General features: G+C 37.0%; 1 protein-coding gene across 4 annotated transcripts in view; it reads left to right on the top strand.

Annotated features, from left to right (window-relative positions):
• ATRNL1 (attractin like 1) overlaps positions 1-24,606 on the top strand; it is a 511,034-nt gene that overhangs the window by 106,172 nt on the left and 380,256 nt on the right. For all 4 annotated transcript variants that reach the window (XM_054070985.1, XM_009570598.2, XM_054070987.1 and 1 more), the window contains exons 14-19: positions 426-558; positions 1,875-2,056; positions 11,736-11,949; positions 13,977-14,165; positions 17,569-17,787; positions 22,487-22,624. In XM_054070985.1, the coding sequence (XP_053926960.1) occupies positions 426-558; positions 1,875-2,056; positions 11,736-11,949; positions 13,977-14,165; positions 17,569-17,787; positions 22,487-22,624 (1,075 nt within the window). The remainder of the gene's footprint in view (positions 1-425; positions 559-1,874; positions 2,057-11,735; positions 11,950-13,976; positions 14,166-17,568; positions 17,788-22,486; positions 22,625-24,606) is intronic.

The raw sequence follows: 24,606 nt of genomic DNA, 5'->3' as shown, positions 1-24,606 counted from the left end.
CTATTATAACACTTAACATGTTATGCCATTTTTTATAATCTTGTTGATCGTTTTGCTTGCTTCAGCCTGGATAGGATGAAGTAATTTACTGAGAGGATATCCCTGAACTATCTAAGAACGGAGATTTAGTCGAGGAATTTAAGCTCTTTCTGGAGTCTGTACAGGAAAGCGACATCTTCAGAGTAGTCTGACCCACTCCAAATGTGTTGTGTAGGACAGGTGGGGGGAGTTGAGCTCTAGAGATGCCTGTTGGACGCTCTGCTGACTGCTAAAAGAATCTAGAGCTGAAATTCAGCTCTTTAGCTTCTTTGTGACTGTGATTTTCGGGGAGGCAGCAGCCTACAAGGTATTTCAGTTGTGACTTCTGGTTTGTTAATAATTAGACACATGTTTGAGATGCTGTTTTGTCTATTTTGTTTTTCTAGTCAGTTAAAAACTACACCAAATGTCATGTGAGGAATGAACAGATCTGCAATAAGCTGACGAGCTGCAAGAGCTGCTCGCTCCACCTGAACTGCCAGTGGGACCAGCGGCAGCAAGAGTGCCAGGCGCTACCTGGTAAGGGCTGCTGGGCGGGCACGCAGCTTTTCACTGTGGGTTTTCAAACCCGAGTAAATCTCCTGCGTTATTGCCAAAGAATATTTATTCAATGAGTAGACCTGGATTTGTTTTTCTTACGCTGACTCTCCCTGCCTGGCTGTGTCTGCGCAGGTGAAGACAGATGTAATTGCATCACTGATTGATATATCAATACTACCTTTAATCTTGTTAGGAGAGAGAATAATAATAGGGAAGGCATAGCGGCATGTACTTCTACATGAGTTCGAGCCTGTGGGGATCACTGAGTGCAGAGCTGAATTGCCATACTGCATCCTTTACTCTCACAAATTTGCTGACACGGTTACTTTTGCTGGCTGGGGTTTGATCTTGTAAATTATGCTTCAGCCATTCTTTATTTCTCCTGTGCAGATAAGGTTTAAGATGTAGCTTCTTGATTATCTAATGTTGGTAATACTATGAGAGCAGTGAATATTAAAATGCTAATATGAAACATTCTCAGAAGGTGACTGTTAACATTCCGACATAGTAGTTATTGTGTAATTCATATTCATAGCTACACGCGTGCAGTTAGAGATCAGAACCTTGTCCATTTGATCTTTATGGCCAGATGAAGTTAATGAACACAAGTTTTTTTATTTCACAGAGATTACTCATTAAATAACATAAATCAATTTATTCTGTGCAGGTTAAAACTGCATTTGTGGAATCTTCGTAAAGATTAGCTGTAACAGTTGCTCTGAATTAGTGACTCATCTTTTGATAGTTATTTGAATCTGAGTAATGCTGAAATATATTGAAGAGGGAAATATTTATAAGCTGTTTCTGAATGTCCTATTGTTTTGATTGCGTTTGTGTTTAAGCAAATTTCAATGCAGAGATAGGACGATAAAGCAAAGATAGGGTGAAGTGATCTTTTAATTCTAAAGCAGTTGTATTCAGATTTTGAAATTTACGCAAAATTTAGTTAAAGTATGAGGTTATAGCACTATTAATTATGTACATAATCTAATCTTTAATATTTAGATCTAATTCATTCTCAGATCTAAATGTAGGGAAGAGTGTGTCATAATGATATTGTTATGCTGACACAACATATATCTTAAATATTTTATCACTTATTAAAAGCTTCTTTTCATAAAAATAACCCGTTCAATATAATACTGCTTGGTATTCTGGAATTTATGTGATGTGAAAAGGGATATTGACGGTGGGATGTATTTTGAATTATGATCTTAGGAAGATGAAATTCAGACTCCCTTAGGTTCGAAAAAAGTATTTTCAAATCAGCTTTAATTGTCTGCTTTTTACACTAGCTCATCTGTGTGGGGAGGGATGGAGCCACATTGGAGATGCCTGCCTTCGCATAAATTCCAGCCGTGAAAGCTATGACAACGCCAAACTGTATTGCTACAATTTAAGTGGGAACCTTGCCTCATTAACAACTTCAAAAGAAGTGGAATTTGTTCTGGATGAAATACAGAAGTATACACTTCAGGTAACTTGATAACTGTAATTGATGCTTATGTGAATTAGATTTGCTTTGAGAAATCTATTTTAGGGATTTGCCCAAAGAAAGAAAAGTTTATTTCTTCAAAGAAATGTGGCATGATCCTAAGATGATATAAGTCGTGTGTAGGATATTAAGGAAATCTCATGCTTAAAGCTAGTGACACAGCAATTCCCAAGTGTTTCTCCTTACCAGAATTAACTGTTAAGGTTACCGCTTCCTTTTAGGATGCGACTCAAGAGAATGGCTGCAACATTGATCTGGGAAATCTCGGCTCTTTTCAGTGCACTGAGACAGCAGGAATCAAACCGAGACAAAATAACTTTCACTTAAACAGAGGAAAAAAAATCCTGACTTTCCCATCAGTATCACTGAAAGTGCGTTCAGGGTTGGTTTTGTGTTGTGAGTGGTGAGGCTGCAAGCAGTTGAGGACAGGAAGGTACTGAGGATACCTTCTCCAGAAAACCCTAGCTCCCTATATCCCTGCGGTGTGGGACCAAAGGGTTGCAAAGAGAAACTGTACTCGTATATGAATCGTGTAGAAATTCTCTGCGCTGCTGGACCAGAATGAGCCAGGAGCTCATGAGCTTTCTGTGATAATGATGGGAGAGGGCTGAAAGCTCTTACACGTGTCTGGCAAATGCAGGAAGCTGCCATCAGAATGTTCCTCAGGAAAGCGATCAATATTAATTTGTTAAATATGGGCCAAGAGAAGGGAAATTGAAGATTAATTACCTGTCCTTGGGTGGTCAGGTTCAGGGTTTTAGCGGTTAAATATCCAAATGCTTATTGCTGTGTTTAAACTGCTGGAAAACCTACCCATGTCATTGGTGCATGTATGTAAAATACGTGTATGCTCAAAAGATGTCAAACCCTAGAGTGTACCGTAAGATGGGCTGTCTTAGCAGAATAAGAGTCCATTACAAGCGAATCAGTTCATGCTTTTAAAAGCCTGTATTTCGGTTTGTAGAACATGGAGCATTTCTTTGTCTGTATAAAACCCCTAACTTTTAAATACGTTGGGATTTTACAGTTACAGGAAAATGAAAGACAATTATGAATAATAATTAAAGCTTATCTAGTATGTGATTTGCAAAATTGTTATTTTGCAGATGAATCGAGATGCCTACAAAGGAAACAGCAGTTGAGGTTTGCCTGTGTATTATATTAAATCTAAATGCAAAAGTTTAGGGAGACATACTGTGAATCAATATATTCTATATTATCCTTTTTAGCGTTCCATTTCAAGAAGAATACATAAACAGAGGTTATATACTTAAATATTTTGGATTTTTTTCCCAATAAATATAAGCCCTGGACAAAGTGATTTTTTTTTTTCTGGAACTGCGTGTGTTTTCTATTATTTGCTAATAAAGGAAAGAGCATAGTAATTCTGTGCCAGAAGATCTCCCCAGATATTGTACTTACTGCAGCCTTGAAACACATTCTCTGTTTACTCTTTGATATGAGATAAAGTAGGCAATGTAATTGAACCTAAATTAACAAAATCACAAATGGCAATGATTTCTCTTATTACTTCTTCTGCCTTCTTCTCCCCTCCCCAACATCTTCTCTCTATTCCTATGTAAAATACCGCACAGGAAGACTTCAAATAGAGTAGTGTGTGATAGAGTATTGATATGATTGATGTTACCTGACTGGCTTGAGGTGCAGATGGGAAATACCCTTTTAACTGTTTGGAAGCTAGATTTTCCTTATACTTCAGGTTAGAATTTCTACAAAGTGACATCCTGCTGGCTGTATCTTCATTTAAACGAAGTATGTCCGCAGCCGATGTGGTGATGTAAATGTGAGACTCCTCATGCTCAGTTTAAGCGCTTATAGACAAATGTATCACTTTAAAACTATGTCTGGGGTGAAATGATCATTTCGTTATAATCTCTAATGAAACGCTACTATGACTTATGCTGTTTTTCAATGGCGTTTGAATAATGTATTTTTTTCATTCATATCTGTCCAGTTTCATTCTGTATGAGACAGCCTCAATGCGTTATGTGTGATAGAGGGGCTCTGAAACATTGCTTATTTTTCTTTTGTCTGCCTTTTCCTCTCCAACTGCAAGCATTGTGATTTAAGGGGTGAGATTTTACTTTAGAAGCCTTGTTTCTGGAGCAGGTGGTGGTGTGGAGTTTGCGATGTAGTCAGAGCAACTGTGAGGTGAACACTATGCCTTTAATCCATATTATCTGTAGTGGAGTTGGGACTTGTGTAGGCTTTAAAATCTTTTACCCATGTGAAACAAAAGCTTTCAGGATTAGTGAGTGTGTCGGAGCGACATTTAGAAGTAAGACTGTGGATCTGCTTTTGTCTCTTGTTTATTTGATGTTCTTGTACCAAGGAAAGAAAAACTGTTCTGGCAACTGTTGTGTATTTTGCAAACTGTTAAAATGGTATTGGTAAATACTGCAGCCTGGAAGGACTTAGGAGTTGTTTATTGTTCATTGACACGATGTGGGGCTTTGTAGATTGAACTTTAATACACAAAGTCCTTGTTCTGGTTCAGAATTGGGACCATTTCTTCATCAGGTTTAGGGGAATACAAAACATTGATGTTTTGGAAAGATTCAGAAGAAAGAGGCTGTCACTGTCTCCACACCCTGTCCAGACCAGGGGTATCTGTAATTCCTAATTCCAATGCAAAATTGGAAACCAACTGATTGTCGTCTTTTAGAGGATAAGGAGAAGGTTCATTTGGTACTAAAATTAGGAACAAAATGAAGACATTCATCATGTGAAGTCAAAACACTGTTCAAGTTGCAGATATAGTCTAAAGCTATCACTATTGAATGTCTTTTCACTGAAAAGAGGTGAAATTCTTTAAGAGAATGCCACAGCAAACACTATGGAAAGACTGCAGATTTCTGCATTAAAGCAAAAGGCAAGTTAATATTTTTTCTTATATGCTGCTTTGCTGCCCTAGTAAGCAAAATATTCTGAAAGAAGGTTTGAGTTTTTTTGCAAAGTAGATAAAACAACAGCAATATGAGGTTAATGAATTGCTCCTGCTAATATTCAAATGTTGTATACTCATGTAAAAATGCAATTAGTGCTCCTGGGAGTTTGCTTACAGCTGTGGGACTTAACTATAAATAATAATTCTCTAACTAGCATGCAGTAAATTCTGAGAAGATTCAGTTTTGGTGTAGTAAGCATAAACAAAGATGAGAACAGTTTTAAACAATGCCTTTCACTATATAAACTGTTTGTGGCTTTTCTTTACCTTGCTCTTCTCAGGGTTAAGCATCCTTTATAAATTACACTTGAGTGTAAGTTGTAGTTAATTAGTGAGCTTTGCCTGGTGGTGGTGTTCCTTGTTAGCTCAAAGTATTCACAGAGCTGTATTTTTTTTTGTAGTTTAGCCTGTGTTTGGCGTTAGAGAAGCTGACATCTACTTTTTTCTTTTTTCCTGAATTAGTCCCACTTTACTACAGTTTCTATCAGTCTCACTTTACTGTTGTGGTTTGGGAAGTCTTATGAATTATTTCAGCACTTTGTCTCTGTATTGGAGTTGTGCCCATTCATTCACCTCTAGTTTAACCATCTTCCCCCTTTCAGGAAGTGAGGAGCTTCACTCACTTTGGATGCCTGAGAAGAGAAACCCCAATTTAAAAACAAATTGGTCCCTGCAAAGAAGAAAACTCAAGTGTAACTAAGCTGAAGTCCCATTGGAATCCTAGCTATAATCTTTGTAGATGGAAACTGAGGAAGTTGTAGCGTGTACCGTTTGCCAGACTGTACATTTGGTCTTTTTTAACCAATGCCACAACAGCAAAATTTGAAAAGAGTAGAAGAAATAAGTGATATTATGACTTAATGCATGATTCCTACTACTAATTACATCTGTGTTTGTGTCTAATAGATACTGAGACCCTTAAAACCCACGTAGTTTGCTTCCACTGCCTATAACATGTCGTTCACTGGGTAAATATTTACAAAATATTTTTTCCTACAGGCAAGCCAGGGAGAAGCTCTTTATCAGGGAGTGCAGGGATAGGAGGGGATAGGGAAGGGAATGGTTTTTAAGCTGAAAGAGGGGAGATTTAGATTAGATCTCAGGAAGAAATGTTCTCCTGCGAGGGTGGTGAAGCACTGGCACAGCTTGACCAGAGAAGTCCTGACTGCCCCATCCCTGGAGGTGTTCAAGGCCAGGTTGGATGGGGCTTTGAGCAACCTCAACCAGTGGGAGGTGTCCCTGCCCATGGCAGAGGGATGGGGCTGGATAGGCTTTAAGGTCCCTTCCAACTCAAGCCATTCCATGATCCTATGAAATGAGTAGGCACCGAGCATAGAATTGATGCAGAGTTCAACAATAGGAACCAAGTAATGAGATAGTAAATAAATGAATGGTTTCATAATGACACAGAGAAGACAAACTAACTGCAAGCCCTTCTCAAAGCTGTGAACGTTATGGAAATGTCAGCACTAAGGGGCCGCTGTGATGCACACGTTAGAACAGGAGTCAGAAATGTTTGTACAAGTACAGTTCGGGACAACTGAAGATCCAAAATGAAAGGAATTTAACGATGGATTAAATTTTTGGAAGACATATATAATTCCTCAGTAATTTACATAATTAGGAAACCGAGGAGAATTTTGAGCCTCTGTAGTAATTGGCTATTCACTTCACTCATCTGCAAATTATTCAGCCCTCATTAAATAGGTGCTGAGGCAGCAGTAGTGCCTGAAAAATGTGTCATGACTATAAATGACCACATTCACTGTAAACCTCAAAGCAGCTTAGTCTGACTTGGATTTTCTGGGTAAACAGTGGATTTATCCTGAAGTATTAACTCTTTAGTTAAGGTTACACAATTTTCCTTTTTGACATAATTCCATATTTACTACTTTAAAGAAAATTAAAATCGAGTAGTTTCGAATAAGAGAAAAGCACATTTTTGAAGATAGCGATCAGTGTTTATTAAATTACTGTAATGCCTGAAAACTTGCTGCATGATCAATTAAATAGGACTGCAGCTGTGAGTATAGAACAACTTTCTACTGGTGTATGTTGTATGACTGAAATTTTGCTGTTCTGTCAGATAAAAATAAGCCTTGTCCACCTTGTCTCAGAATTCAAGGACTCCGAAAGCTTTTTAAACCTAAGATAAAGGTTGATTTCTCACTTAAAAGGTTTCTTGTCAACTTGTCAGTGTTACAAAATTATAAAAATGGATAAACTCTGATCAGTTGCATTTCAAGGGAAATTATATGGCTTCTGGGATGGGCTGCGGGTTCTAGAAGTTGGCCTAGAAAGAAATAGATGAGAGGAGAAAGAATGGTTCTAAATTTTAAATAATGTAGTGGGATAAAGCTATGGAATAGTTTTCAAGATGTATTTGATTGCGTTCTCCAGTGCAACCTTAGTAAGGTCCATTACAAGCTTTGCCGAGGTGGGTTTGACCACTTGCTGTGTATTGCATTGCTTTGTTTCCATGTAAAATTGTGCTTCGATTTCTGGGTGGGTTTTTTTTTCCCTATCTCCCTGGTTTTTAACAGAATTCCTATATATACTCGTATAGAATTCGTATATATATTCGTATAGAATGAGCTTAGTTGTTGTTGATGTTGTTTTTAAGTGAATTGTATACAATGTGTAATGGTGCTTTTCATAGCTATACCTTGAAGCCTAGTAATTCTCCACTGAAACATTTGAAAGTATGCATATTTTTTCAGAATATGGTAAGCAATTGTATTCCAGAAAAAAATTGTCTCAATTTTAACTGTCAGAATATGAAAACTGGTATTCTGCAATAATGTTTAAAAAAATTGAGGCCTCTACATGTGGAATAAAATAAAGAAATAGTAGATTGCAATTCATATCTCCTCTTATCTTCCCTATCCTTTCCTCTTCCTCCATGAAAGAAAAGTTATTAAGGCAAAGTATTACGAACGTCAACTTTTCATGTAAAAATATGTAATGTAATTGAAAGAATTAAATCCCATAAAGAATAATTATCTGTATTATTCAGTCAAAAATCTATCATGGGGGTTGTTGGTCTCTTCTCCCAATTAAGGAATGATAGCATGAGAGGAAATGGACTCAGATTGCGTCAGGGGAAGTTTAGATGGGATATTGGGAAAATGTTGTTTATGGAAAGAGTGGTAAAGCATTGGAACAGGCTGCCCACGGCCTGGAGGTGTTAAAAAACTGTGTAGACATGGCGCTTTGGGACATGGTTTAGCAGACATTGGTGGTATTGGACTGGATGATCTTGGAGGTCTTTTCCAACCTTAATGATTCTATGAGTCTGTGATTTCATGTCAGCAAGTGTTTTTCTGAAGTGAAGAGTTGATTTGTACTGTATTTTTCACCCACCTGGTTTGATAACAGTGGTTTTCAAGAGGCCTGGAAACTAGAATCTTAAATCATTGAGTACAGAGAAGAGGCGGTCTGGTTTCCTTCCTGTCTATTCTTCTTCAGAGGCATCTTGGGCGAGACACTTAAAGCAAGGTGTGATCTTACCCATCCTTTATTTTCTTATAAGCAGTTCCAAATAGTACTGTAACTGTAAAGAACATATTGCACGCCTGTTGCTAATGCCACCTGTATTTCCTAAAATAAGTTTCCTATATTTGTTTTTGCATTAAATGAAACACCGTAAAGTTCAACTGGAGGGTGTTTAATTCCCATAATTTCTTAAGTCTGAAGGATAAAGTGGATTGGCATTCTCATTTGGATCTTTGAAGTCCCAGAGTGTTTCAAGAGCTTTGGGACTCAGAGCTGTTATGACTGAACCTTCCATCAGTCTGAGACACAAGGACTGAATTCATGTTTTCTTTGTGAAGAACTAAGTTTGATAGCTACAACACACTGCTGGCTGCAGGTGTCACGGGTGGAGCCTTGGGAAATCTCTACTCACTATTTGTTTATGCCTGTTGGTTTTTTTGTGCAGTGCAGCAGCAGTAGTTTTTTCTGATAAGCCTCAGTGATATCAACATGCAGTCTCTGCTGTCACCAGCAGTCTTCTGCTTTTATCTCCCATGGCTGTTCTGGCTTTCATGATCCTCCCTATGACTTTGTCATCATTAATGGGGTTCTGAGACACACTTCTGCTCAAACCAGAAGAATTTCTCTCCAAATGTCACTGCTGCGCTGTCAGTTTTCATTGACCTGGCATGCTTTTCACCATAGCTGGAATAGGATCTGTATTTTCTATGTACTAATGCCGAGGCCAAATTATTTGGCAGTGCAATTGAAACAGTCAGTGATAAGTTGAAGGATCTCTTGGCTAGCATTCCCCAGTCCCAAAGCAGACATTTAGGGTTGTTTTAGATCTGTGTTTGTCAGCAATTTATCCTTCCTATGCCCCTGACATTTTTGATATGTGCCTGACGTGCATCCTTAGCATTCTACAGAGATGTCTAGAGACATGCATAAATATCTAAGGTTTTCTGATGCATGTGGCTCACGTGCATATACAGCAATCTAGACAACTAAATAACAAATAAGACAACAGATATACTATCTACCTTTTTTTCAGATGCCCATGTTCTGCTTTTACTGCTTGCATCATGCTCTTTCTAGTATCCAGACTGTGGGAGACTTGCTACCTGGCATAGCAATGAAGTAGTGAAGTAAATACAAAAGACGGAAGGGTGGTGGTGACATTTTTGCTGGATGTTCTCATTGCTGTTCAAGAGTCTCCCAGGGTGCGGCACTGCTTAGGGAATAGAACATTTCTTAGTAATTTTCTCATTTATTTAAGTTTGCTCTGGCATATGTATGTCTGCTAGTTACTGTGGCAAATTCTGTTTGATCTTACTCCCATCTGATAGGACAGAAGAGGAACAAAGCATCAGGAGTACATTTTAGGGAGGTCAGGAGCACTGGTTATCTCCCTGCTGATTTCTAAAAACGTGATTACCACTGGTATTTGTGAAGCAAAATTAATAGTCCTTCTATTTCAGTTTGGTCTAACGAGTTAGAGAAAAAAAAAAAAAAAAGATCATTGTGATCAGGTGTCGATTTAAGAGCTCTGAAATATTTTTCAGCCATAGATTAAACCTGAGAGGCCAAAGAAAGATGTGAGATCAAAGATGAAAGGTCTCCTTGAGAAGTGATGGCAGTGACTCTTGGCTCACTTGTGAAATAACACATAGATCTTGAACCATGGCAGAATCCCTTTAGGTAGAATCATAGAATCATAGAATCATAGAATAGTTTGGGTTGGAAGGGACCTTAAGGATCAACCAGTCCCACCCTGTTGCCATGGGCAGGGCCACCTCCCACTGGCTCAGGCTGCCCAAGGTCCATCCAACCTGGCCTTGAACATCTCCAGGGATGGGGCAGCCACAGCTTCCCTGGGCAACCTGTGCCAGTGTCTCACCACCCTCATAGCGAAGAAATTCCTCCTAATGTCCAGTCTAAATCTGCCCCTCTCCAGTTTATACCCATTCCCCCTCATCCCATCACTCCAAGCCTTTATGAACAGTCCCTCTCCAGCTTTCTTGTAGCCTCTTCAGGTACTGGAAGGTCTCTATAAGGTCTCCTCAGAGCCTTCTCTTTTCCAGCTTTTCTCTTTCCCAACTCTCTCAGCTTGTCCTTGTTTGGGAGGCGCTCCAGCTCTCCGATCATCTTTGTAGCCTCCTCTGGACCAGTTCCAATAACTCCATCTCCTTTTTTTGTTGAGAATTCCAGAAAGTATATGTGTATGTCTTGCTTAACTTGGCCTGTAAATTAAATCAGTTGAGAACCTAATTCACCATCAGTTCAACACCTGTGGTTTGAAGCTGACAGCGTCTGTCCTTTGCCTGGTGCAGGCAGCTGCGGTGGTGGTGCTCTGGTGTTTACCCACTGTAGTCTCTTTATATCTCTGTTCCTTATGTTTAAACTGGGGTTAATGAAAATTGCCTGCACAGAGATTACGTGGCAAAATGTGTTTGTTTTCAGTATCTTGAGATATTTGCAGTGATGGGAGCAGGAACTGTATGTAGATTTATCCTGGAACAGGCAAAAGCCTTATGCCTCAAATATTACTTTTGGTAATTGTGTAAAAATGAAATTATGAAAATGAGCAGAATTTGTGATGTAATTTTACTGATACATTCTAAATATTTTTTTTGAGAATTAACACTTTTTGTGTTTTCTAAACTATTTTTTTTTATAGCTCATAATCAATAATGAGTGTATTCAACACACATTTAATGGCACTTTCATCTCTGTGTCTGAATTACCTAAAGATGCTGATCAGTATAGTTATCCTGTTTTTTTCCTGAACTTTGATTTCTGTGAGTTGTTAACTTACATGTAGTTTATTATCCGCATTGGCCTACCAATTAGTAATCAGTATAGAAACCACTGGACAGAAATCTCTAATTTCATTGTGACTATTTGGCCTTATTTTGTATCAAATAATAGTAATCAGAATTGACTTTGAACAGAACAAAGAGAGATTTTTAGTAGAAAAGCAGCATATAGTGGGTGAGGCTTTTGTTGTTTTCTTTTTAATTGGGAGAAGCTCAGCAAAGCAGAGCACTTAAGATAAAACCTGTATGGGCAGTGACCAGTGAGATAATAAAGTGGGAAAAAAAACATGGTGAATTCACTCAAAATGTGAAGTTGTTGCTGTTCTTCGAGATGTTTTAATGAAAAAAAAGAAAAATATTTTAACTAATTGTCTCACGTTTGTTTCATTCTGATTCATAGAAAATTTCACCTTGGGTAGGTTTGCGCAAGATCAACATCTCCTACTGGGGCTGGGATGACATGTCTCCGTTCACAAACACAACCCTGCAGTGGCTTCCTGGAGAGCCGAATGACTCCGGATTCTGTGCGTATTTGGAAAGAGCGGAGGTGGCAGGTCTGAAAGCGAATCCATGCACTGCAATGGCAGATGGCCTCGTGTGTGAAAAACCTGTTGGTAAGCAATCTTATACTCGGTTACTGTTACTGTCATGATTAGCAAGCTGGTTGGGTTTGCCTTTGGCTTACAGGGATTTTTGGACAATTTGGATTAAACAATTATTAAAAAATATTTTTTTTGACAAATAGGGAGTTTTAATCTAGAAAACAAAAAATATTCTTTAAGCAGCAAACATTTATTTGTGAATTAGTTTACATGGCTCAGTTTGCGCGGCACCTAAAGGCTTATAAGTAGCCTCTAAATTAATAGTAGTCAGTGACAACAGTGATTGCAGCATGGAGGTATTCAACAAGGCTGTCGTTTTCTTTCTGAATCTTGCTAAACATCAATGAACATTTAATGGTCTAAAAGACTGACTGGCCCAAAATTTTGTTTCCATCTTTTAGGCTTCTTTGCATGGAAAGATTCCAGTGGCAAATAGTCACTTGACAATTCAAATAAGCATTTTCATCCTCGGTTTGTCCTGTGTTTCTCTTCGTATGATGCGGTTGAGCACATGAAGTCCTTTAAATTTCACCTTAAAATGTCTTTTGTGTGTTGTCTGAGCAAAACTGGAAAATAGCTGCACTGTAGGTGTGTTGGGAACACTGCCTGTCAGTGTGATGGTTTAACTGTGAAGTTGTCAGACTTGTTAACTTGCTTAGCTAAAGCATGATCTTACCAATCCTTTATTTTCTTATAAGCAATTCCAAATAGTACTGTAACTGCAAAGTGTGTATTGTGCAGTTGGTGGTAATGTCACCTCTATTTCCTAAAAACTTCATCTTTCACAATGTTAATTTTGAGTTAATAGGTAATAATTTACCAGGCGTTTCTCAAAACAGTAAAAGTTACAGCGGAAGACATATTTCGATATAAAAATAGGTGGAAAACAAATGACATTATTAAGATGCAGTATTTTACCTTTAGGTCAACATTAAAAACATCTGTTACTGGTGTCTTGTTTTAGTTTTTTTTTTTAATTTTTATTTTTTACAGTCTTGAGGTGCTTCATAGACCACAGAAGTCAAAGTACTTTATTAGCTTTATGAGAATAACTTTATAGTTCAGGTGATTCTTGTTAGTTTTTAATTTCTGGGGTTTTTTATTAATCAAACTACAGCTTGAACACATTCATAGTAAGTCAAATGCATGAACAGCCGTGGTGAAGTGATTTGGCATTACTATATTAGCAGATGAAGAATGACTTGAGAACGTGGCTTCTATTGAACATCAGTCAATAATATACAAAACCATGGCAATACGTTGGAGGGCTTTATCCCAATGTTTCCCAAGGTGCTTCTGTATGGAAAATACAGTACTGTCTATACTTTTGTTTTCCTACTTAATTATTCTGCTGTACGCTTTATAGTTTTACTTGAAATCAATGCATAAGTCAGAAGTTAGGGTGTACAAGTGCTTTTTGTGGGGTACAACTTTTTGAGACGTCCTGTACCTCTAACCTAATAAATATAGAGTCTCTAATAGAGAAAACTAAAATCCAATCAACAATAAACCCTCTACCCCAACCAATCCTGTTTTATGTTGAACAATGTTTCTTTTTTACTTTCCCGTTGAATTCTAGTGACTTTTATATGTACACTATGAAGCAAAATTTTAGGGAATAAGTTGTAAGTAGAACACTTGTTGCTTATATGCTGTTAAACTAAAGAGAACAATAGACCCAGAACTTTGTTGTACTTGATATTGAAGTCTGAGACTTATTTTATGTCATATATGATAAGAAACTAAGCTGACATTACCAGGCAATGAGTATTAAATTTAATATTTCAATAGATAGAATTGTGAATATTTTTAAGTGGACTCTTAAAACTGTGGTATAACTCAGCCTTAATTTTTGTAAAATGTTATTGTCTTTATGTAGTGCACCATAAGTTCGAACTACATTACTTACATTACTCATAGCTAATAAAGAAAGCAACCACTTTCACTTTAATAAGGATTTTTCTACTGGAACCTATGAGTAAAGAAAAAGGAGCTTGCACTTGTGTTCAAAACTATAAATGTTTGCGGTTCTTTTCTAGTTAGTCCCAACCAGAATGCCAGACCCTGCAAAAAGCCATGCTCCTTGCGAACAACGTGTTCTAACTGCACGAGTAACGGTATGGAATGTATGTGGTGCAGCAGTACAAAGCGATGCGTGGACTCAAATGCCTATATAATCTCCTTCCCATATGGACAGTGTCTCGAATGGCAGACTGCCACGTGCTCCCGTGAGTATCTTAACGAACCTATTAACTATACCATTGTATTTTTTTCCCACTCAAAAGAGCATCTATATGAATAAGATTCAGCACGTTCACTAAAGATGATAATATTTTCAGATGAATCACTTTTATAGCTACTAATGTGAGCAGTCAGTACTGTGTATGTCTTTTCTAGATACAGATAAAATATTGGCAGCTCTTTAATGGTGATACATATTTAGTCTGTTAAAATAGGAAAAAGGAAAAATACTATAGTATATTGTGTGACCATTGGAACTAAATGCTTTTAAAATTAGGGAAATAATAAGCAGACCTTAGTTTTATGGGTAGTTTTATCAAAATTCTGAGCTGAATTCAGATTTTTTAAAATTCAGATTTGTTAGGAGATTCAAAATCATGCATTTTCATATTGTGAAGTTAAACACAAGGTAGTTCTGTGTCAAGCAGTGAAGGTACACCCCGGATGTCCCCTTTGGAAGCACATTTCATCAGAAATTGATACAGTGCCACTCAAACAGAGTAAGAAACCTCCGCAATTTACCTTTCAGTATACCATTCAGCTAAAGCTGCTTCTTCCCAAGTCTGCAGTGACTGGACTTTGTTTGGCACCAAGCAGTTCCAGTCTGTATCTGTGCTGTGGTTCATGTAGATGGAGCAAGCTGCCCCATGTCTTAACGTCTGGTCTCAGTCTTGGTTTACTTAGAAAAAAATCCATCATACAGAAAACTGGTTCTTAGTATTTTTGCTGTCCTTCAACATTTGTTTAAAATATTTCCTACCTGTAAAGGACTCCAATCCAAGAGGACCCAAACTTAATATATATAGGATTTCTGAAGTGTACCACTCAACTCTCACTATTGCTCTTCTCTGTGAGAATGTTTCTCTAGCTACTTGTGACTTCCTTTCCCTCTCCATAAGGGTCTTTGTGTCCTAGAGATGCTGATATCAATTTATTTCTGGATACGTTGTGGCACGATGTTGCCCAAGAAGTAGCAACTTCTTTTAGGATCATAATTAGATCATGAGTCCATTTAATAGATTATGGATACAAATGCCAAATGTAGTTACATGCTTTCACCTGAAACTGGGGTAAATATTAAGTGAAATAAGATCCTGCTATATCTGTGATAGGAACCATTGACATATTCTGATCTCAGGAGAGAAGAATGGTTCTAGGTACCAGGCCACTACATATTTTGGGGTTAAAGGAAGATAAGGCACAGGCAAATGCTTTTCTTTCAGGTAAAACTGGCCAAGGAACGTGGAACCTGCAGAGCCTGTATCCCTAGCTTCGTAGAGATTACTTCATCTCTAATGATCATCTAAAATAATCATAATATATTCTGATAATAATAAAATATAACAAATCAGTAAAACGTTGACCTGTTCTAGTAAATTGTTACGCTTGGTAAGTGTCAGATGCTAATTCAGGTTCTACTCTTCAGGTTCAGCGTGGACTAGAAAATTCTGCTCAAGTATCCCCCTCTTCCATAAGCCATAACTTCTCAGTTGTCTTTCCAATTCTGCGGCTGAATACCGCTACGGAGAATATCTGAGGATTTTCCCTTTTGCTTCTGATTTCTTTCCCGTGAAGATAATTCAGCTGATACTTCTTTAGACCTATCTTTATAAATAGCAACCTGAGAATTCTTTGGATCATCTCCAGTGTGTCTCTGACAGGGAAACCAACCAGTACAGAACAGTGGTCTTTATTTTTCTGCTGACCCACTAATGTGTTCAAAAACCAGAATTTGTGTCATTTAGCTTTGGATCTAATGAGATCTGGCTTAAAACTGTTTCGTGCCACATGATTGTCGTTGATTTGCAAGAACGGTTGAGCTGCTTTTCTTTTTTTCTTCTCCCTCCCTTTTTCCGTATTTGAGAACCTCGAAACGTTTCCTCCTATTTGGATTCTTCCAAGCCTGATACAGGAGCTCGTGCTGCAGCTTTCTGCACTGTGTAAAGTCCTTTTGAGATCTCATTCAGCTTAACTGTCTGTTTTCTGATATCTGCATGTATACGTAGACTACTTTAATTACTTTTAAATATTTGTAGTAATTGCTGAGGTCAGAGTAGTTAGCTCCCTACTGCTATCAGTTTATTTGATTAGGAATTAAATGGTTCTGCTCACTGGTAGCCTCTAGAGCATGGATTCAAGTGTTGCATTTCTGGAGCAGAGTGGTCCAGATAGGTGTGAACGTGAGCATTAGGTGGGTAAAGTGTCCTGGCTGCAGCTGAGCCAAATTGAGAGATTATACCCACGTAACAGCCATTTGAACATCCTCCAAAAAACCTCCACAAACCTTTAAAATACTTTATTTTTAAAAAGAAACAGACTACTTTTGGCTTCCTGGTAGGATCTTCCTGAAGATCTTGTATGCTTTAGAATTTAAGTATCTACAAAGTTAATGTGAGAAGAAACAGGGATTCATAGTGATTAAGGTTCAAGTGATTCTGATATTTATTTGGTTCAGTGTTACAGCATTAATTTCAAAAACTGTAACAGAAAAAGCTCAAACTTGTGATCTCTAATGTTGTTCCTGAAGATACTAAATTGACTAAATTGTTAATTTCTTATTAATAAGAAATGGCAGTAACTTCTGAATATGAATATTATTTGCTTCTAAACAGATTGCTGAAAATATGAGGTAGACAGTTTCTATGAGAAATTTAATTATTTAAATAAAGAATGTAAAAGAACTGGGTAAAGATTTGATTTTTAATATGCAAATTAAAAATGTAACCCGATTTACTCTAACAGACAAATCTCTTACGATATGTTTAATTAAATGGGATCGAAATATGACTTGTAGATTTTTTCAAAGAATATGCATTATCTCAAATTGTTTCAAAAGTTCTGTAGAAGAATACAGAGTCATGTTTGTAGATGAATACTTAGGAGTGATCCTGGGTTACGTCGTACCCAAATAAGTGTTTGGATTGAATTTAAATTATCACAATTTTTTTATTTTTATAATCACTCTTATTTGGATTAATGACTTCGTCTTGAATTCTAGAGTTTTCCTCTTGGAAGGCCTGTTTAGGTCAATAAAATTAGTAATATACACATCCATAATATATATTAATAAGCACAGAATATATATTTTCTCATGGGTTTTAATGAAGATGTGTAATGTTGTTGTTCTGCCTCATTATCTTTGTTTATTTGAAACCTTCGTTGTTCCATTGTGGCGCAACAAGCACCTGCTGTGTATTTTGTGATTTCTGAAGAGTTACAGCTTCTAAAGAAAATGGAGATATTCTCACTGATGTTACCAAATTTGTTAATTTGCACAAGGCCATAGTAATGCAAAATTGTTTCTACATCAGCTGTTGTAAAATCCTAGCTTCTTATTAAAAAAAAGAGCCCTTAAACCCTTGCATTAAGAATGTATTCCATGTTATAAAGCTCAAAACTGCTCTGGACTGAGGACCTGTGGACAATGTTTGGAGCAACCCGGGTGCGGATGGTGTAACGATCCCAGTAACACTGGAAAAGGGCAGTGTTTGGAAGGATCATCAAGAGGCCCAATGAAGCCTGTTGGCACAAACTCCAATGAAATGGTGCTTGATGCTGGTCTGTGTCCAAAAGAGAAAAATTATGAGTGGTCATTTATCCAATGCCCAGGTAAGGTCTGCTTCCATTCTTTCTTGTATATGAAATAAGAGATGTTTCTTTGTTTTGAGTAATAAAATCAACATTTACACAAGAGAGTCATTTTTCCAAAGTATTTCCAAAATATAGGGGTTTTTTTGTCTCTGTCTACTGAAAACAAATATGCTCGCTGTCATTGAGATTCACAGGTCAAATTTAATGCAAATAGTTTAACCAAAATTGCCATTTATTTGCAAATCTCAAAGAGAATCTCTGGAGTCTAAATTTAAGCCACACCAGTCTGACTATAGTATTTTGATTTTTAAGTTCATTGGAAAAGTGTGCGAGACATGAGGTGCTTTAAGACACTGGAAACTGGGCTGGTACAGCCTCCTCTATGGAAATACTTAAATCCCAAAAGCACTGGTGCAGCAGTGCAGGCAAATGAAAAGCCCAGCGGGGAGTTTGACAGTCCCCCCCCAGGGAATTTACAATAAATAACACACTTTAAAAGGCAGCTTGAAAACTTTTCTTTAGAATAAATGGTACAATTGTGCTAAAACTATTTTTCTACCAAGTGTTGCTTTTGCTGATGAATTTGGAAGCGGGAACTTCTCTAGGATCAAAGCTTTTGTGGGTACATGCAGCTCTCCTGGGTACCTTTTTCATGAGCATATTCTCTGTTTGTGCATATATATGTGTGTTTATAAATATATATATGAAAGTGTATGTATCACTATATTATTTAGAAAGCAGAATCCCTAAAGAAAGTTTTGGGTTTGGCAACTTTAGGTAGAGAGTAGATTTTTTTTCTCCCTATGTTTTAGAATAATGAGATGAAACTTAAAACCGAGTGAACGCTGTCAAATGTTCTAAGTTAAAAAGCAAAGAACTCCATCTAATACCATTTTCTGAACAAAAAAAACCCTTCTAGTAAGTTTGTGGAAACAGTAGAATGACATTACAGGCATGGGGAAAGGTTCCAGGCTAGGAGGGAGTTGGATTCAGGAATGCACGCATCAAAATGCCCGACAGACAGGCGGAAGAGGTCCTTGGTGGATGTTGGCCATCAAAGAGACCGTGACCCTGAGTTTCGTACCAACTATGGCATATATGAAATGAAATCCTCTGGTCAGTTTGGGGTCACCTATCCTGTCCGCCCCTCCCTGCAGGTGTCACCCTTTTTCACCCCTTCACTTGGAGCATTCCACCAGCTTGAGGATGGCCTTGGTTTCTATAGAGTAAGGATAAGCAATGGCCTCTCTGCATCCTGGTGCCCCGTGTTATCACTTGTAGAGAGAAACACTGTCTGAAAAATGTGGAGTTAACTTCAGAAAATGAATTTACTTAGACGAGACTGAGCTGAGGTTACAAAACTGGTACTACTTTAGCTCAAACCAGAACAATTTTCACTGGAATACATAGTATCTACAACTAGTGAAATTGTAATACATAAATGTATTGCTTATCTAAAATGTTTGAGTTTGCAGATTTCATCACCTTATTTGCTTAACGTTTATTCTTTATGGATAAAAATCAGTATTCATTGTGTGTTCTGACCAAGAATTCACTGAAGATCCTCTTCAGTTTAAAAACCCACCAGTTTTATAACTTTAAGAGGCAAATCCTACAGAAATGATAGGAGTACAATTTCAATTGATGTAAAATTTCATTTTGATTGCTAGAGGCTCAAAGTATCGTTTCTAACCTTTTGTTTTCATTTACTGAAAATATATCTATAATGGACTATACACGCACAGTTTATTTTCCTAAGCAGAGCAATCATTTGATGTACTTGAAAGAAGATAGGATTGATACTAAGTTGATATCAGCCTACTGAACACTTCGTAGCTTGGATAGAAAAAGAAATAAATGGGTTATAGCATAGTTTGAAGATTATTCTGCCACATTGATGAACGATTGGCTAAACCGTTCATGTTCGTTCATGTATGCATTTAGTTTTCCTTGTAGTTCCTAGCTATGCTCTTTATAGTGCCTCTAGGCAATTGTGTGAGTGATAAGTGTTTTAAATTCATTCTCATTTTCTCTCATTCCAAATATTTAAAAGTAGTATTCAGCAGGTAGCAGAAAAATGTTGCTTTTTGTGATTGGTCATTTTGAAATCGGTAGTCCTCAAAGCAGCTGTCCTTGTATTTCTTTGGATATGAATATATTTTTATATTTTTTTCAACGGATTTCAAAATAGCAAGTATATATGAAAAAAGGAGAAAAATAAATAGCGTTGACATTTCTTCTTGCAGAAGAGCAGTTTAGGTAGAGTGCAGGTCCAAATTTGTCTTTACAGTCTAAATTTTTCCTCCGAAAAAGCAGTGTGAATTGATGCTAACTAGTTTGTTTGCAGCTAGATGAAGTATTTTTACACTAGATCCAGATTCTAATGCAAACATCCTTTTAATATATTTTCCTTGTATTAAGTATTTCCTTAAAACTATAATTATTAACAATTTCCAGCCTCACCAGCCATTTCAACACAGAGGTTAAAAGAACATTGGATGGATAATTGCTTATCTCCAGGGCAGCCTCACCAAAGATTCAGCTAAATCACGTTTGTATGTGTGAGGAAGATTATTCTGCTCCTGCCAGTGATGTACATTAAAATCACTTAAAGAAAAAAATATTTTTTTAATCTTTTAACTCCTAGTTCGTATATAAATGATCATGACAATGTCTCATTATTTAAATTATTATTGTCATTATTTAATACTGATGTCTGCAGTTTGTTTGCACTCATCTGTATCACAGAAAGATGTTGAATTTTGCAGTTCTTCTGCCTTTTCACTCCTCTCAATAAGATACATATTTTTAAGTAAATTGACAAATATATAATATACTTTTCAAATGGTGTGTCATGTCAGTTGTAGATTGTATTGGTTCTTACTGTAAATATATTTTTCTGAACTTGCTTTAAACTTTCTTCTTTTTTCTTTCCTAACAAAATGTTATATTTAAGAGTTATCACATATAACCAGGTAACATAATGGCTTCTGGAAAACTAAAATTCACAATTAAAAATGCCTTTAATTAAATTTACTTTCATTATTCTTTGAATAACACAAAAAATAAGAAATACAAACTAAGCATTGGGAAGAATGGAAAATTTATAAGTCAGTGACTGACTAGTTATAGAATATAAAAATGAATAATGGTGCCTACGTTACAGTACAATCTTAATAAGGCAATTTTAGTATAATAGAACACCAATTTAAAGCACTATCTGTGTTTACTTTTGATACATTTTTCTTTAACATTTTCTTTAAGCTATTTAATGCGTAAAAACCAGAAACCAAAGCCCAAGTGGGGCCGCAGTTACTGATATTTTCATGTTTTCTGAGATGGGCAACAAACCGCCGAAGGGCAAAGTGCCTGGAGGAGGACACACAGAGTTGTGTAATCATCAAGGATTCTCCGGAAGAAGAAAACTTGTAATCTCTAAGATATTTAGTCAAGACAGTGAGAAAACTTCTTTCCCAGTTGTACAGACATATTGGTTTACAGGATTCTGTAGGGAGGGCTACTGAAGAGTGAAGGAATCGTAAACTTGGGAGGTTTATGAGCCAAGCCTGGCGATGACTGTAAATGTATTAAGTTACTGAATTCTAAACAGCTCTAAAAACTTTTAAATCATATAGTGAGAATATTTTTTTTCCCCCCAGCCAAGACATCACTGTGACATTTAGATTAAAAATCCAAATTTCTTTTAAAAAAATGCTCTTCCTACAATAGGTGTCCTCTGCTGCATCCTACACACCCTTCCCCAGTGAAGAATTGACAGGTTTGACATAGTCTGACATTAGACAAGGTGCTGTCATTGACAGATTACTCATCTGCAGAGCTCTCTGAGCTCTGATGTCCCCCTCTATGGACAGGTTGTCCTTCAAAACCTCTTGGTCCTTCAGCCAGTTCTTGGCAGCAGGATCAATGGTTCTGGCAGGATTCACTTTGTGGGTTTGCTACAATAGTGCTCAGTATTTCCCGAGTTTCTCCCACCTGTAGAGGACTGGAGTGGAAGTGTGGTGCGAGATCAATATTTATAGTGCTGTTATTTGGCAGAAAGTAATTTAATGCTTTTAAGGTCAGGTGTAAAAAAAAATGATGTCAATAGGAGTCCATTTTTTTTTCACTTCCACAAGAGTGAGGTGGGACTGAGCTGTTTGTTGTGGTCCCGATGTCCTTAAAACCCCTTGGTATGCCAAAGCTAATGGAAGGATCAAGAACTGTTGAAAATAAGCCTCTCTTTAGTTCATTTTTTTTTCTTTCAAGTTCTCTCTCCCCAGTAACTATAAGTTTGCGTGTGAGTTGTTCACGTTCTCCATCACAGTCGCCTTTCAAACCCTTCACAGTAGATTGCATTCAGGGATGGGGTTTTCATTTGGTCTCAGCTGGTGACTTACTGCCTCTCAACACAGTTCTTAGGCGACTGGGCAGCATTTTAAAGCTTTGATTAAGCTGGATTCAGTCGCTTTCTATGGCAAAAAACCCACACCTTAAACTCACATGTCGCTACATAGTCAACGTCTGCGATCTGTTGTGAATTCTTGCCACAATGCTATTTTAAAGAGGTTCTCTGTCAAAGTACAAATATATATGCTGGTCGTTAGTTGGGATTAAACTCCTCAGAATTACATTTCAGTGTAATTTTATATTCACATATGAATTTATTTTGTTCCCAAGAGCAATTTAGTAATGGCTTTCTAAATGTTATAAATTCTAGCTTGCCAGTGCAACGGCCACAGCACCTGCATCAACAGTAATGTCTGTGATCAGTGTAAAAACCTAACAACAGGAAAGCAATGCGAAACGTGCATGCCAGGCTATTACGGGGATCCCACCAACGGAGGACAGTGTACAGGTAGGTCGCTCCGCTGGGAGGAAAAAAAAAAATAAATGGAAATGACCTTTTGTGTGATGTGAATTGAACTTTTTAAATGTAACATGAAATTATCTTTTCTTTAAAGGTTAACTATTTATTCGGTGAAGCAGATGAGTTGGTCAGCTAAATTAATGATTCAAAATCAGATTAATATTTTTAAGAGAAACTTTGCATTCAGAATCATCGTTTTTCATTTTGCTTCTGGTGCTCTGAGCACAAGATGGTGATTTAAAGATTTTTTCCCAGTAATTGAAAGGAGGAGAAAGAAACCGTGTTTTGGGAGCAAGACCTTAAATGTTGGTATTTCAGAGAAGCATCATTTCGTTCCTTGTAAACAATCCCATTAAAAGCAGTGAGAAGGTACTTACAGGTGAAGTTCAGTATCTACCATAAAGCCTGATAGTACTTATTTGTATAAATGTGTGATGCTAGCGGAAAAATTATGTATTTAACAGACCAACAAGTCTTCTTTGTGTATAGCTCAAATGGAAAAGCCCGGTACACCGCGGATTTTGAGGTACCTTAACCTGTTCAATCTGTTTAGTTCTGTAATTGCTGCACTGGAGGATTCTCCTTGAAATGAAAGAGAGAATGAAGTCCAATACTCCAGATGTTTTTTCTATATAGCCGTAGGGCTGCTTTTTTGCTTGCATGGGTGATTTTAAAGTTGACAGTAACTCCTTCCCTTATAGCTAATGAGGGAGGGGGGATCTATTCAATATGAAAAGTCATTAAAGTAGCTGGAATTGAATCTAGAAGGGTGCAAGAATATTTTGTCCCATGACTTTTTCTTCTCTATTATTGATGTTTATTTAGCTGGACCTTTGCTTCTCAAGGGATATTTATTCACTTAAAGGCTTCACTTGTTCCTCAGTGCTTTAACATGCAGTAGTCAATGCATAAAGCTGCACATCTGGTACATTCAGACACAATATGGAGAAAGTGTGTTCAAGGGGATGGAAAGATTAATGCCCACCACTATTGACAATTGCACATTTTGCTGCTGCTTTATGGTGCTTTAAATAATTCTTAATAGTTCTCTTATTTCCTGAAGTTGACAAAATGTTCCTTCGCTGCCTATATCACCTTTATGGCAAAATGATGTATTAATATAGCTTTTATTCTTCAGGGATACATTAGCTATCAACCAAATAAGCATTCTATCACCTTTAGTGAATTATGTGTAGTGCAGTAATGGCTAAAATCAATTTATAAGACCAGTAAAATTATAAATTTTATGACTTGTTTTTTCAAACCCAGTCTGTAAGAGTACATATTTTTTATTGGTAGACATGATTTAAACAGGAGCTACTTAGAATAAAGAATGCTTTAAAAAATAAAAATAATAATTATTTTGAGGCTTTATCTGCGTTGATATATTATAGTTTGTGGTATAAAGCCCATATATCTGTTTACATCTTTAAGACATTTTGATGAATGTAGTCATTATGAACTGTTAGATTTTCTTCAGTATCATGATTTTTATTCCTGTATAGAGTTGCCCAAATTGTGGAGTTTGTTTCTGCAGGAAACGGTACTGGTGATCCATAGATAAGTCAAATGAATCTTACCTGATTTTAAGAGGATTTTGGAACCAGAGAAGAGATTGGTCAGGGTGCAAATACGAAGAGAGAAAGAGAGGATTCTATTTTTTTTTTTCTCCTTCATTCTGGTAATGCTTTTGGTAACACAGAAAAAAAAATATAAAATAGCTGCAAATAAAAACCGTAATTAAAGTAAAAGCATAAGTCTCATTTCAGGTACAATTTTCAAGGCATGGATATAAAAATTTAGTGATAGAATATTCATTAAATACGATGCATTTTGGAATTAAAATAGGCTCTGACTGTAGATGGGAACAGATACTGGCTTGCTGTCTTGGTGGTTTCCCTTAGTGTTGTAGTTTCTCCGAGGTCTTGTTCCATTGTGTGCTGTGTGTCTGGGAAATAGGCAAAGTTTTT

This window comes from Cuculus canorus, chromosome 7 (genome assembly GCF_017976375.1).
Source record: "Cuculus canorus isolate bCucCan1 chromosome 7, bCucCan1.pri, whole genome shotgun sequence".
In the NCBI taxonomy this organism is placed as follows: Eukaryota; Metazoa; Chordata; class Aves; order Cuculiformes; family Cuculidae; genus Cuculus; species Cuculus canorus.
Note: the sequence above shows the minus strand (reverse complement) of the source record. Positions and strands in the feature narration are given on the sequence as shown.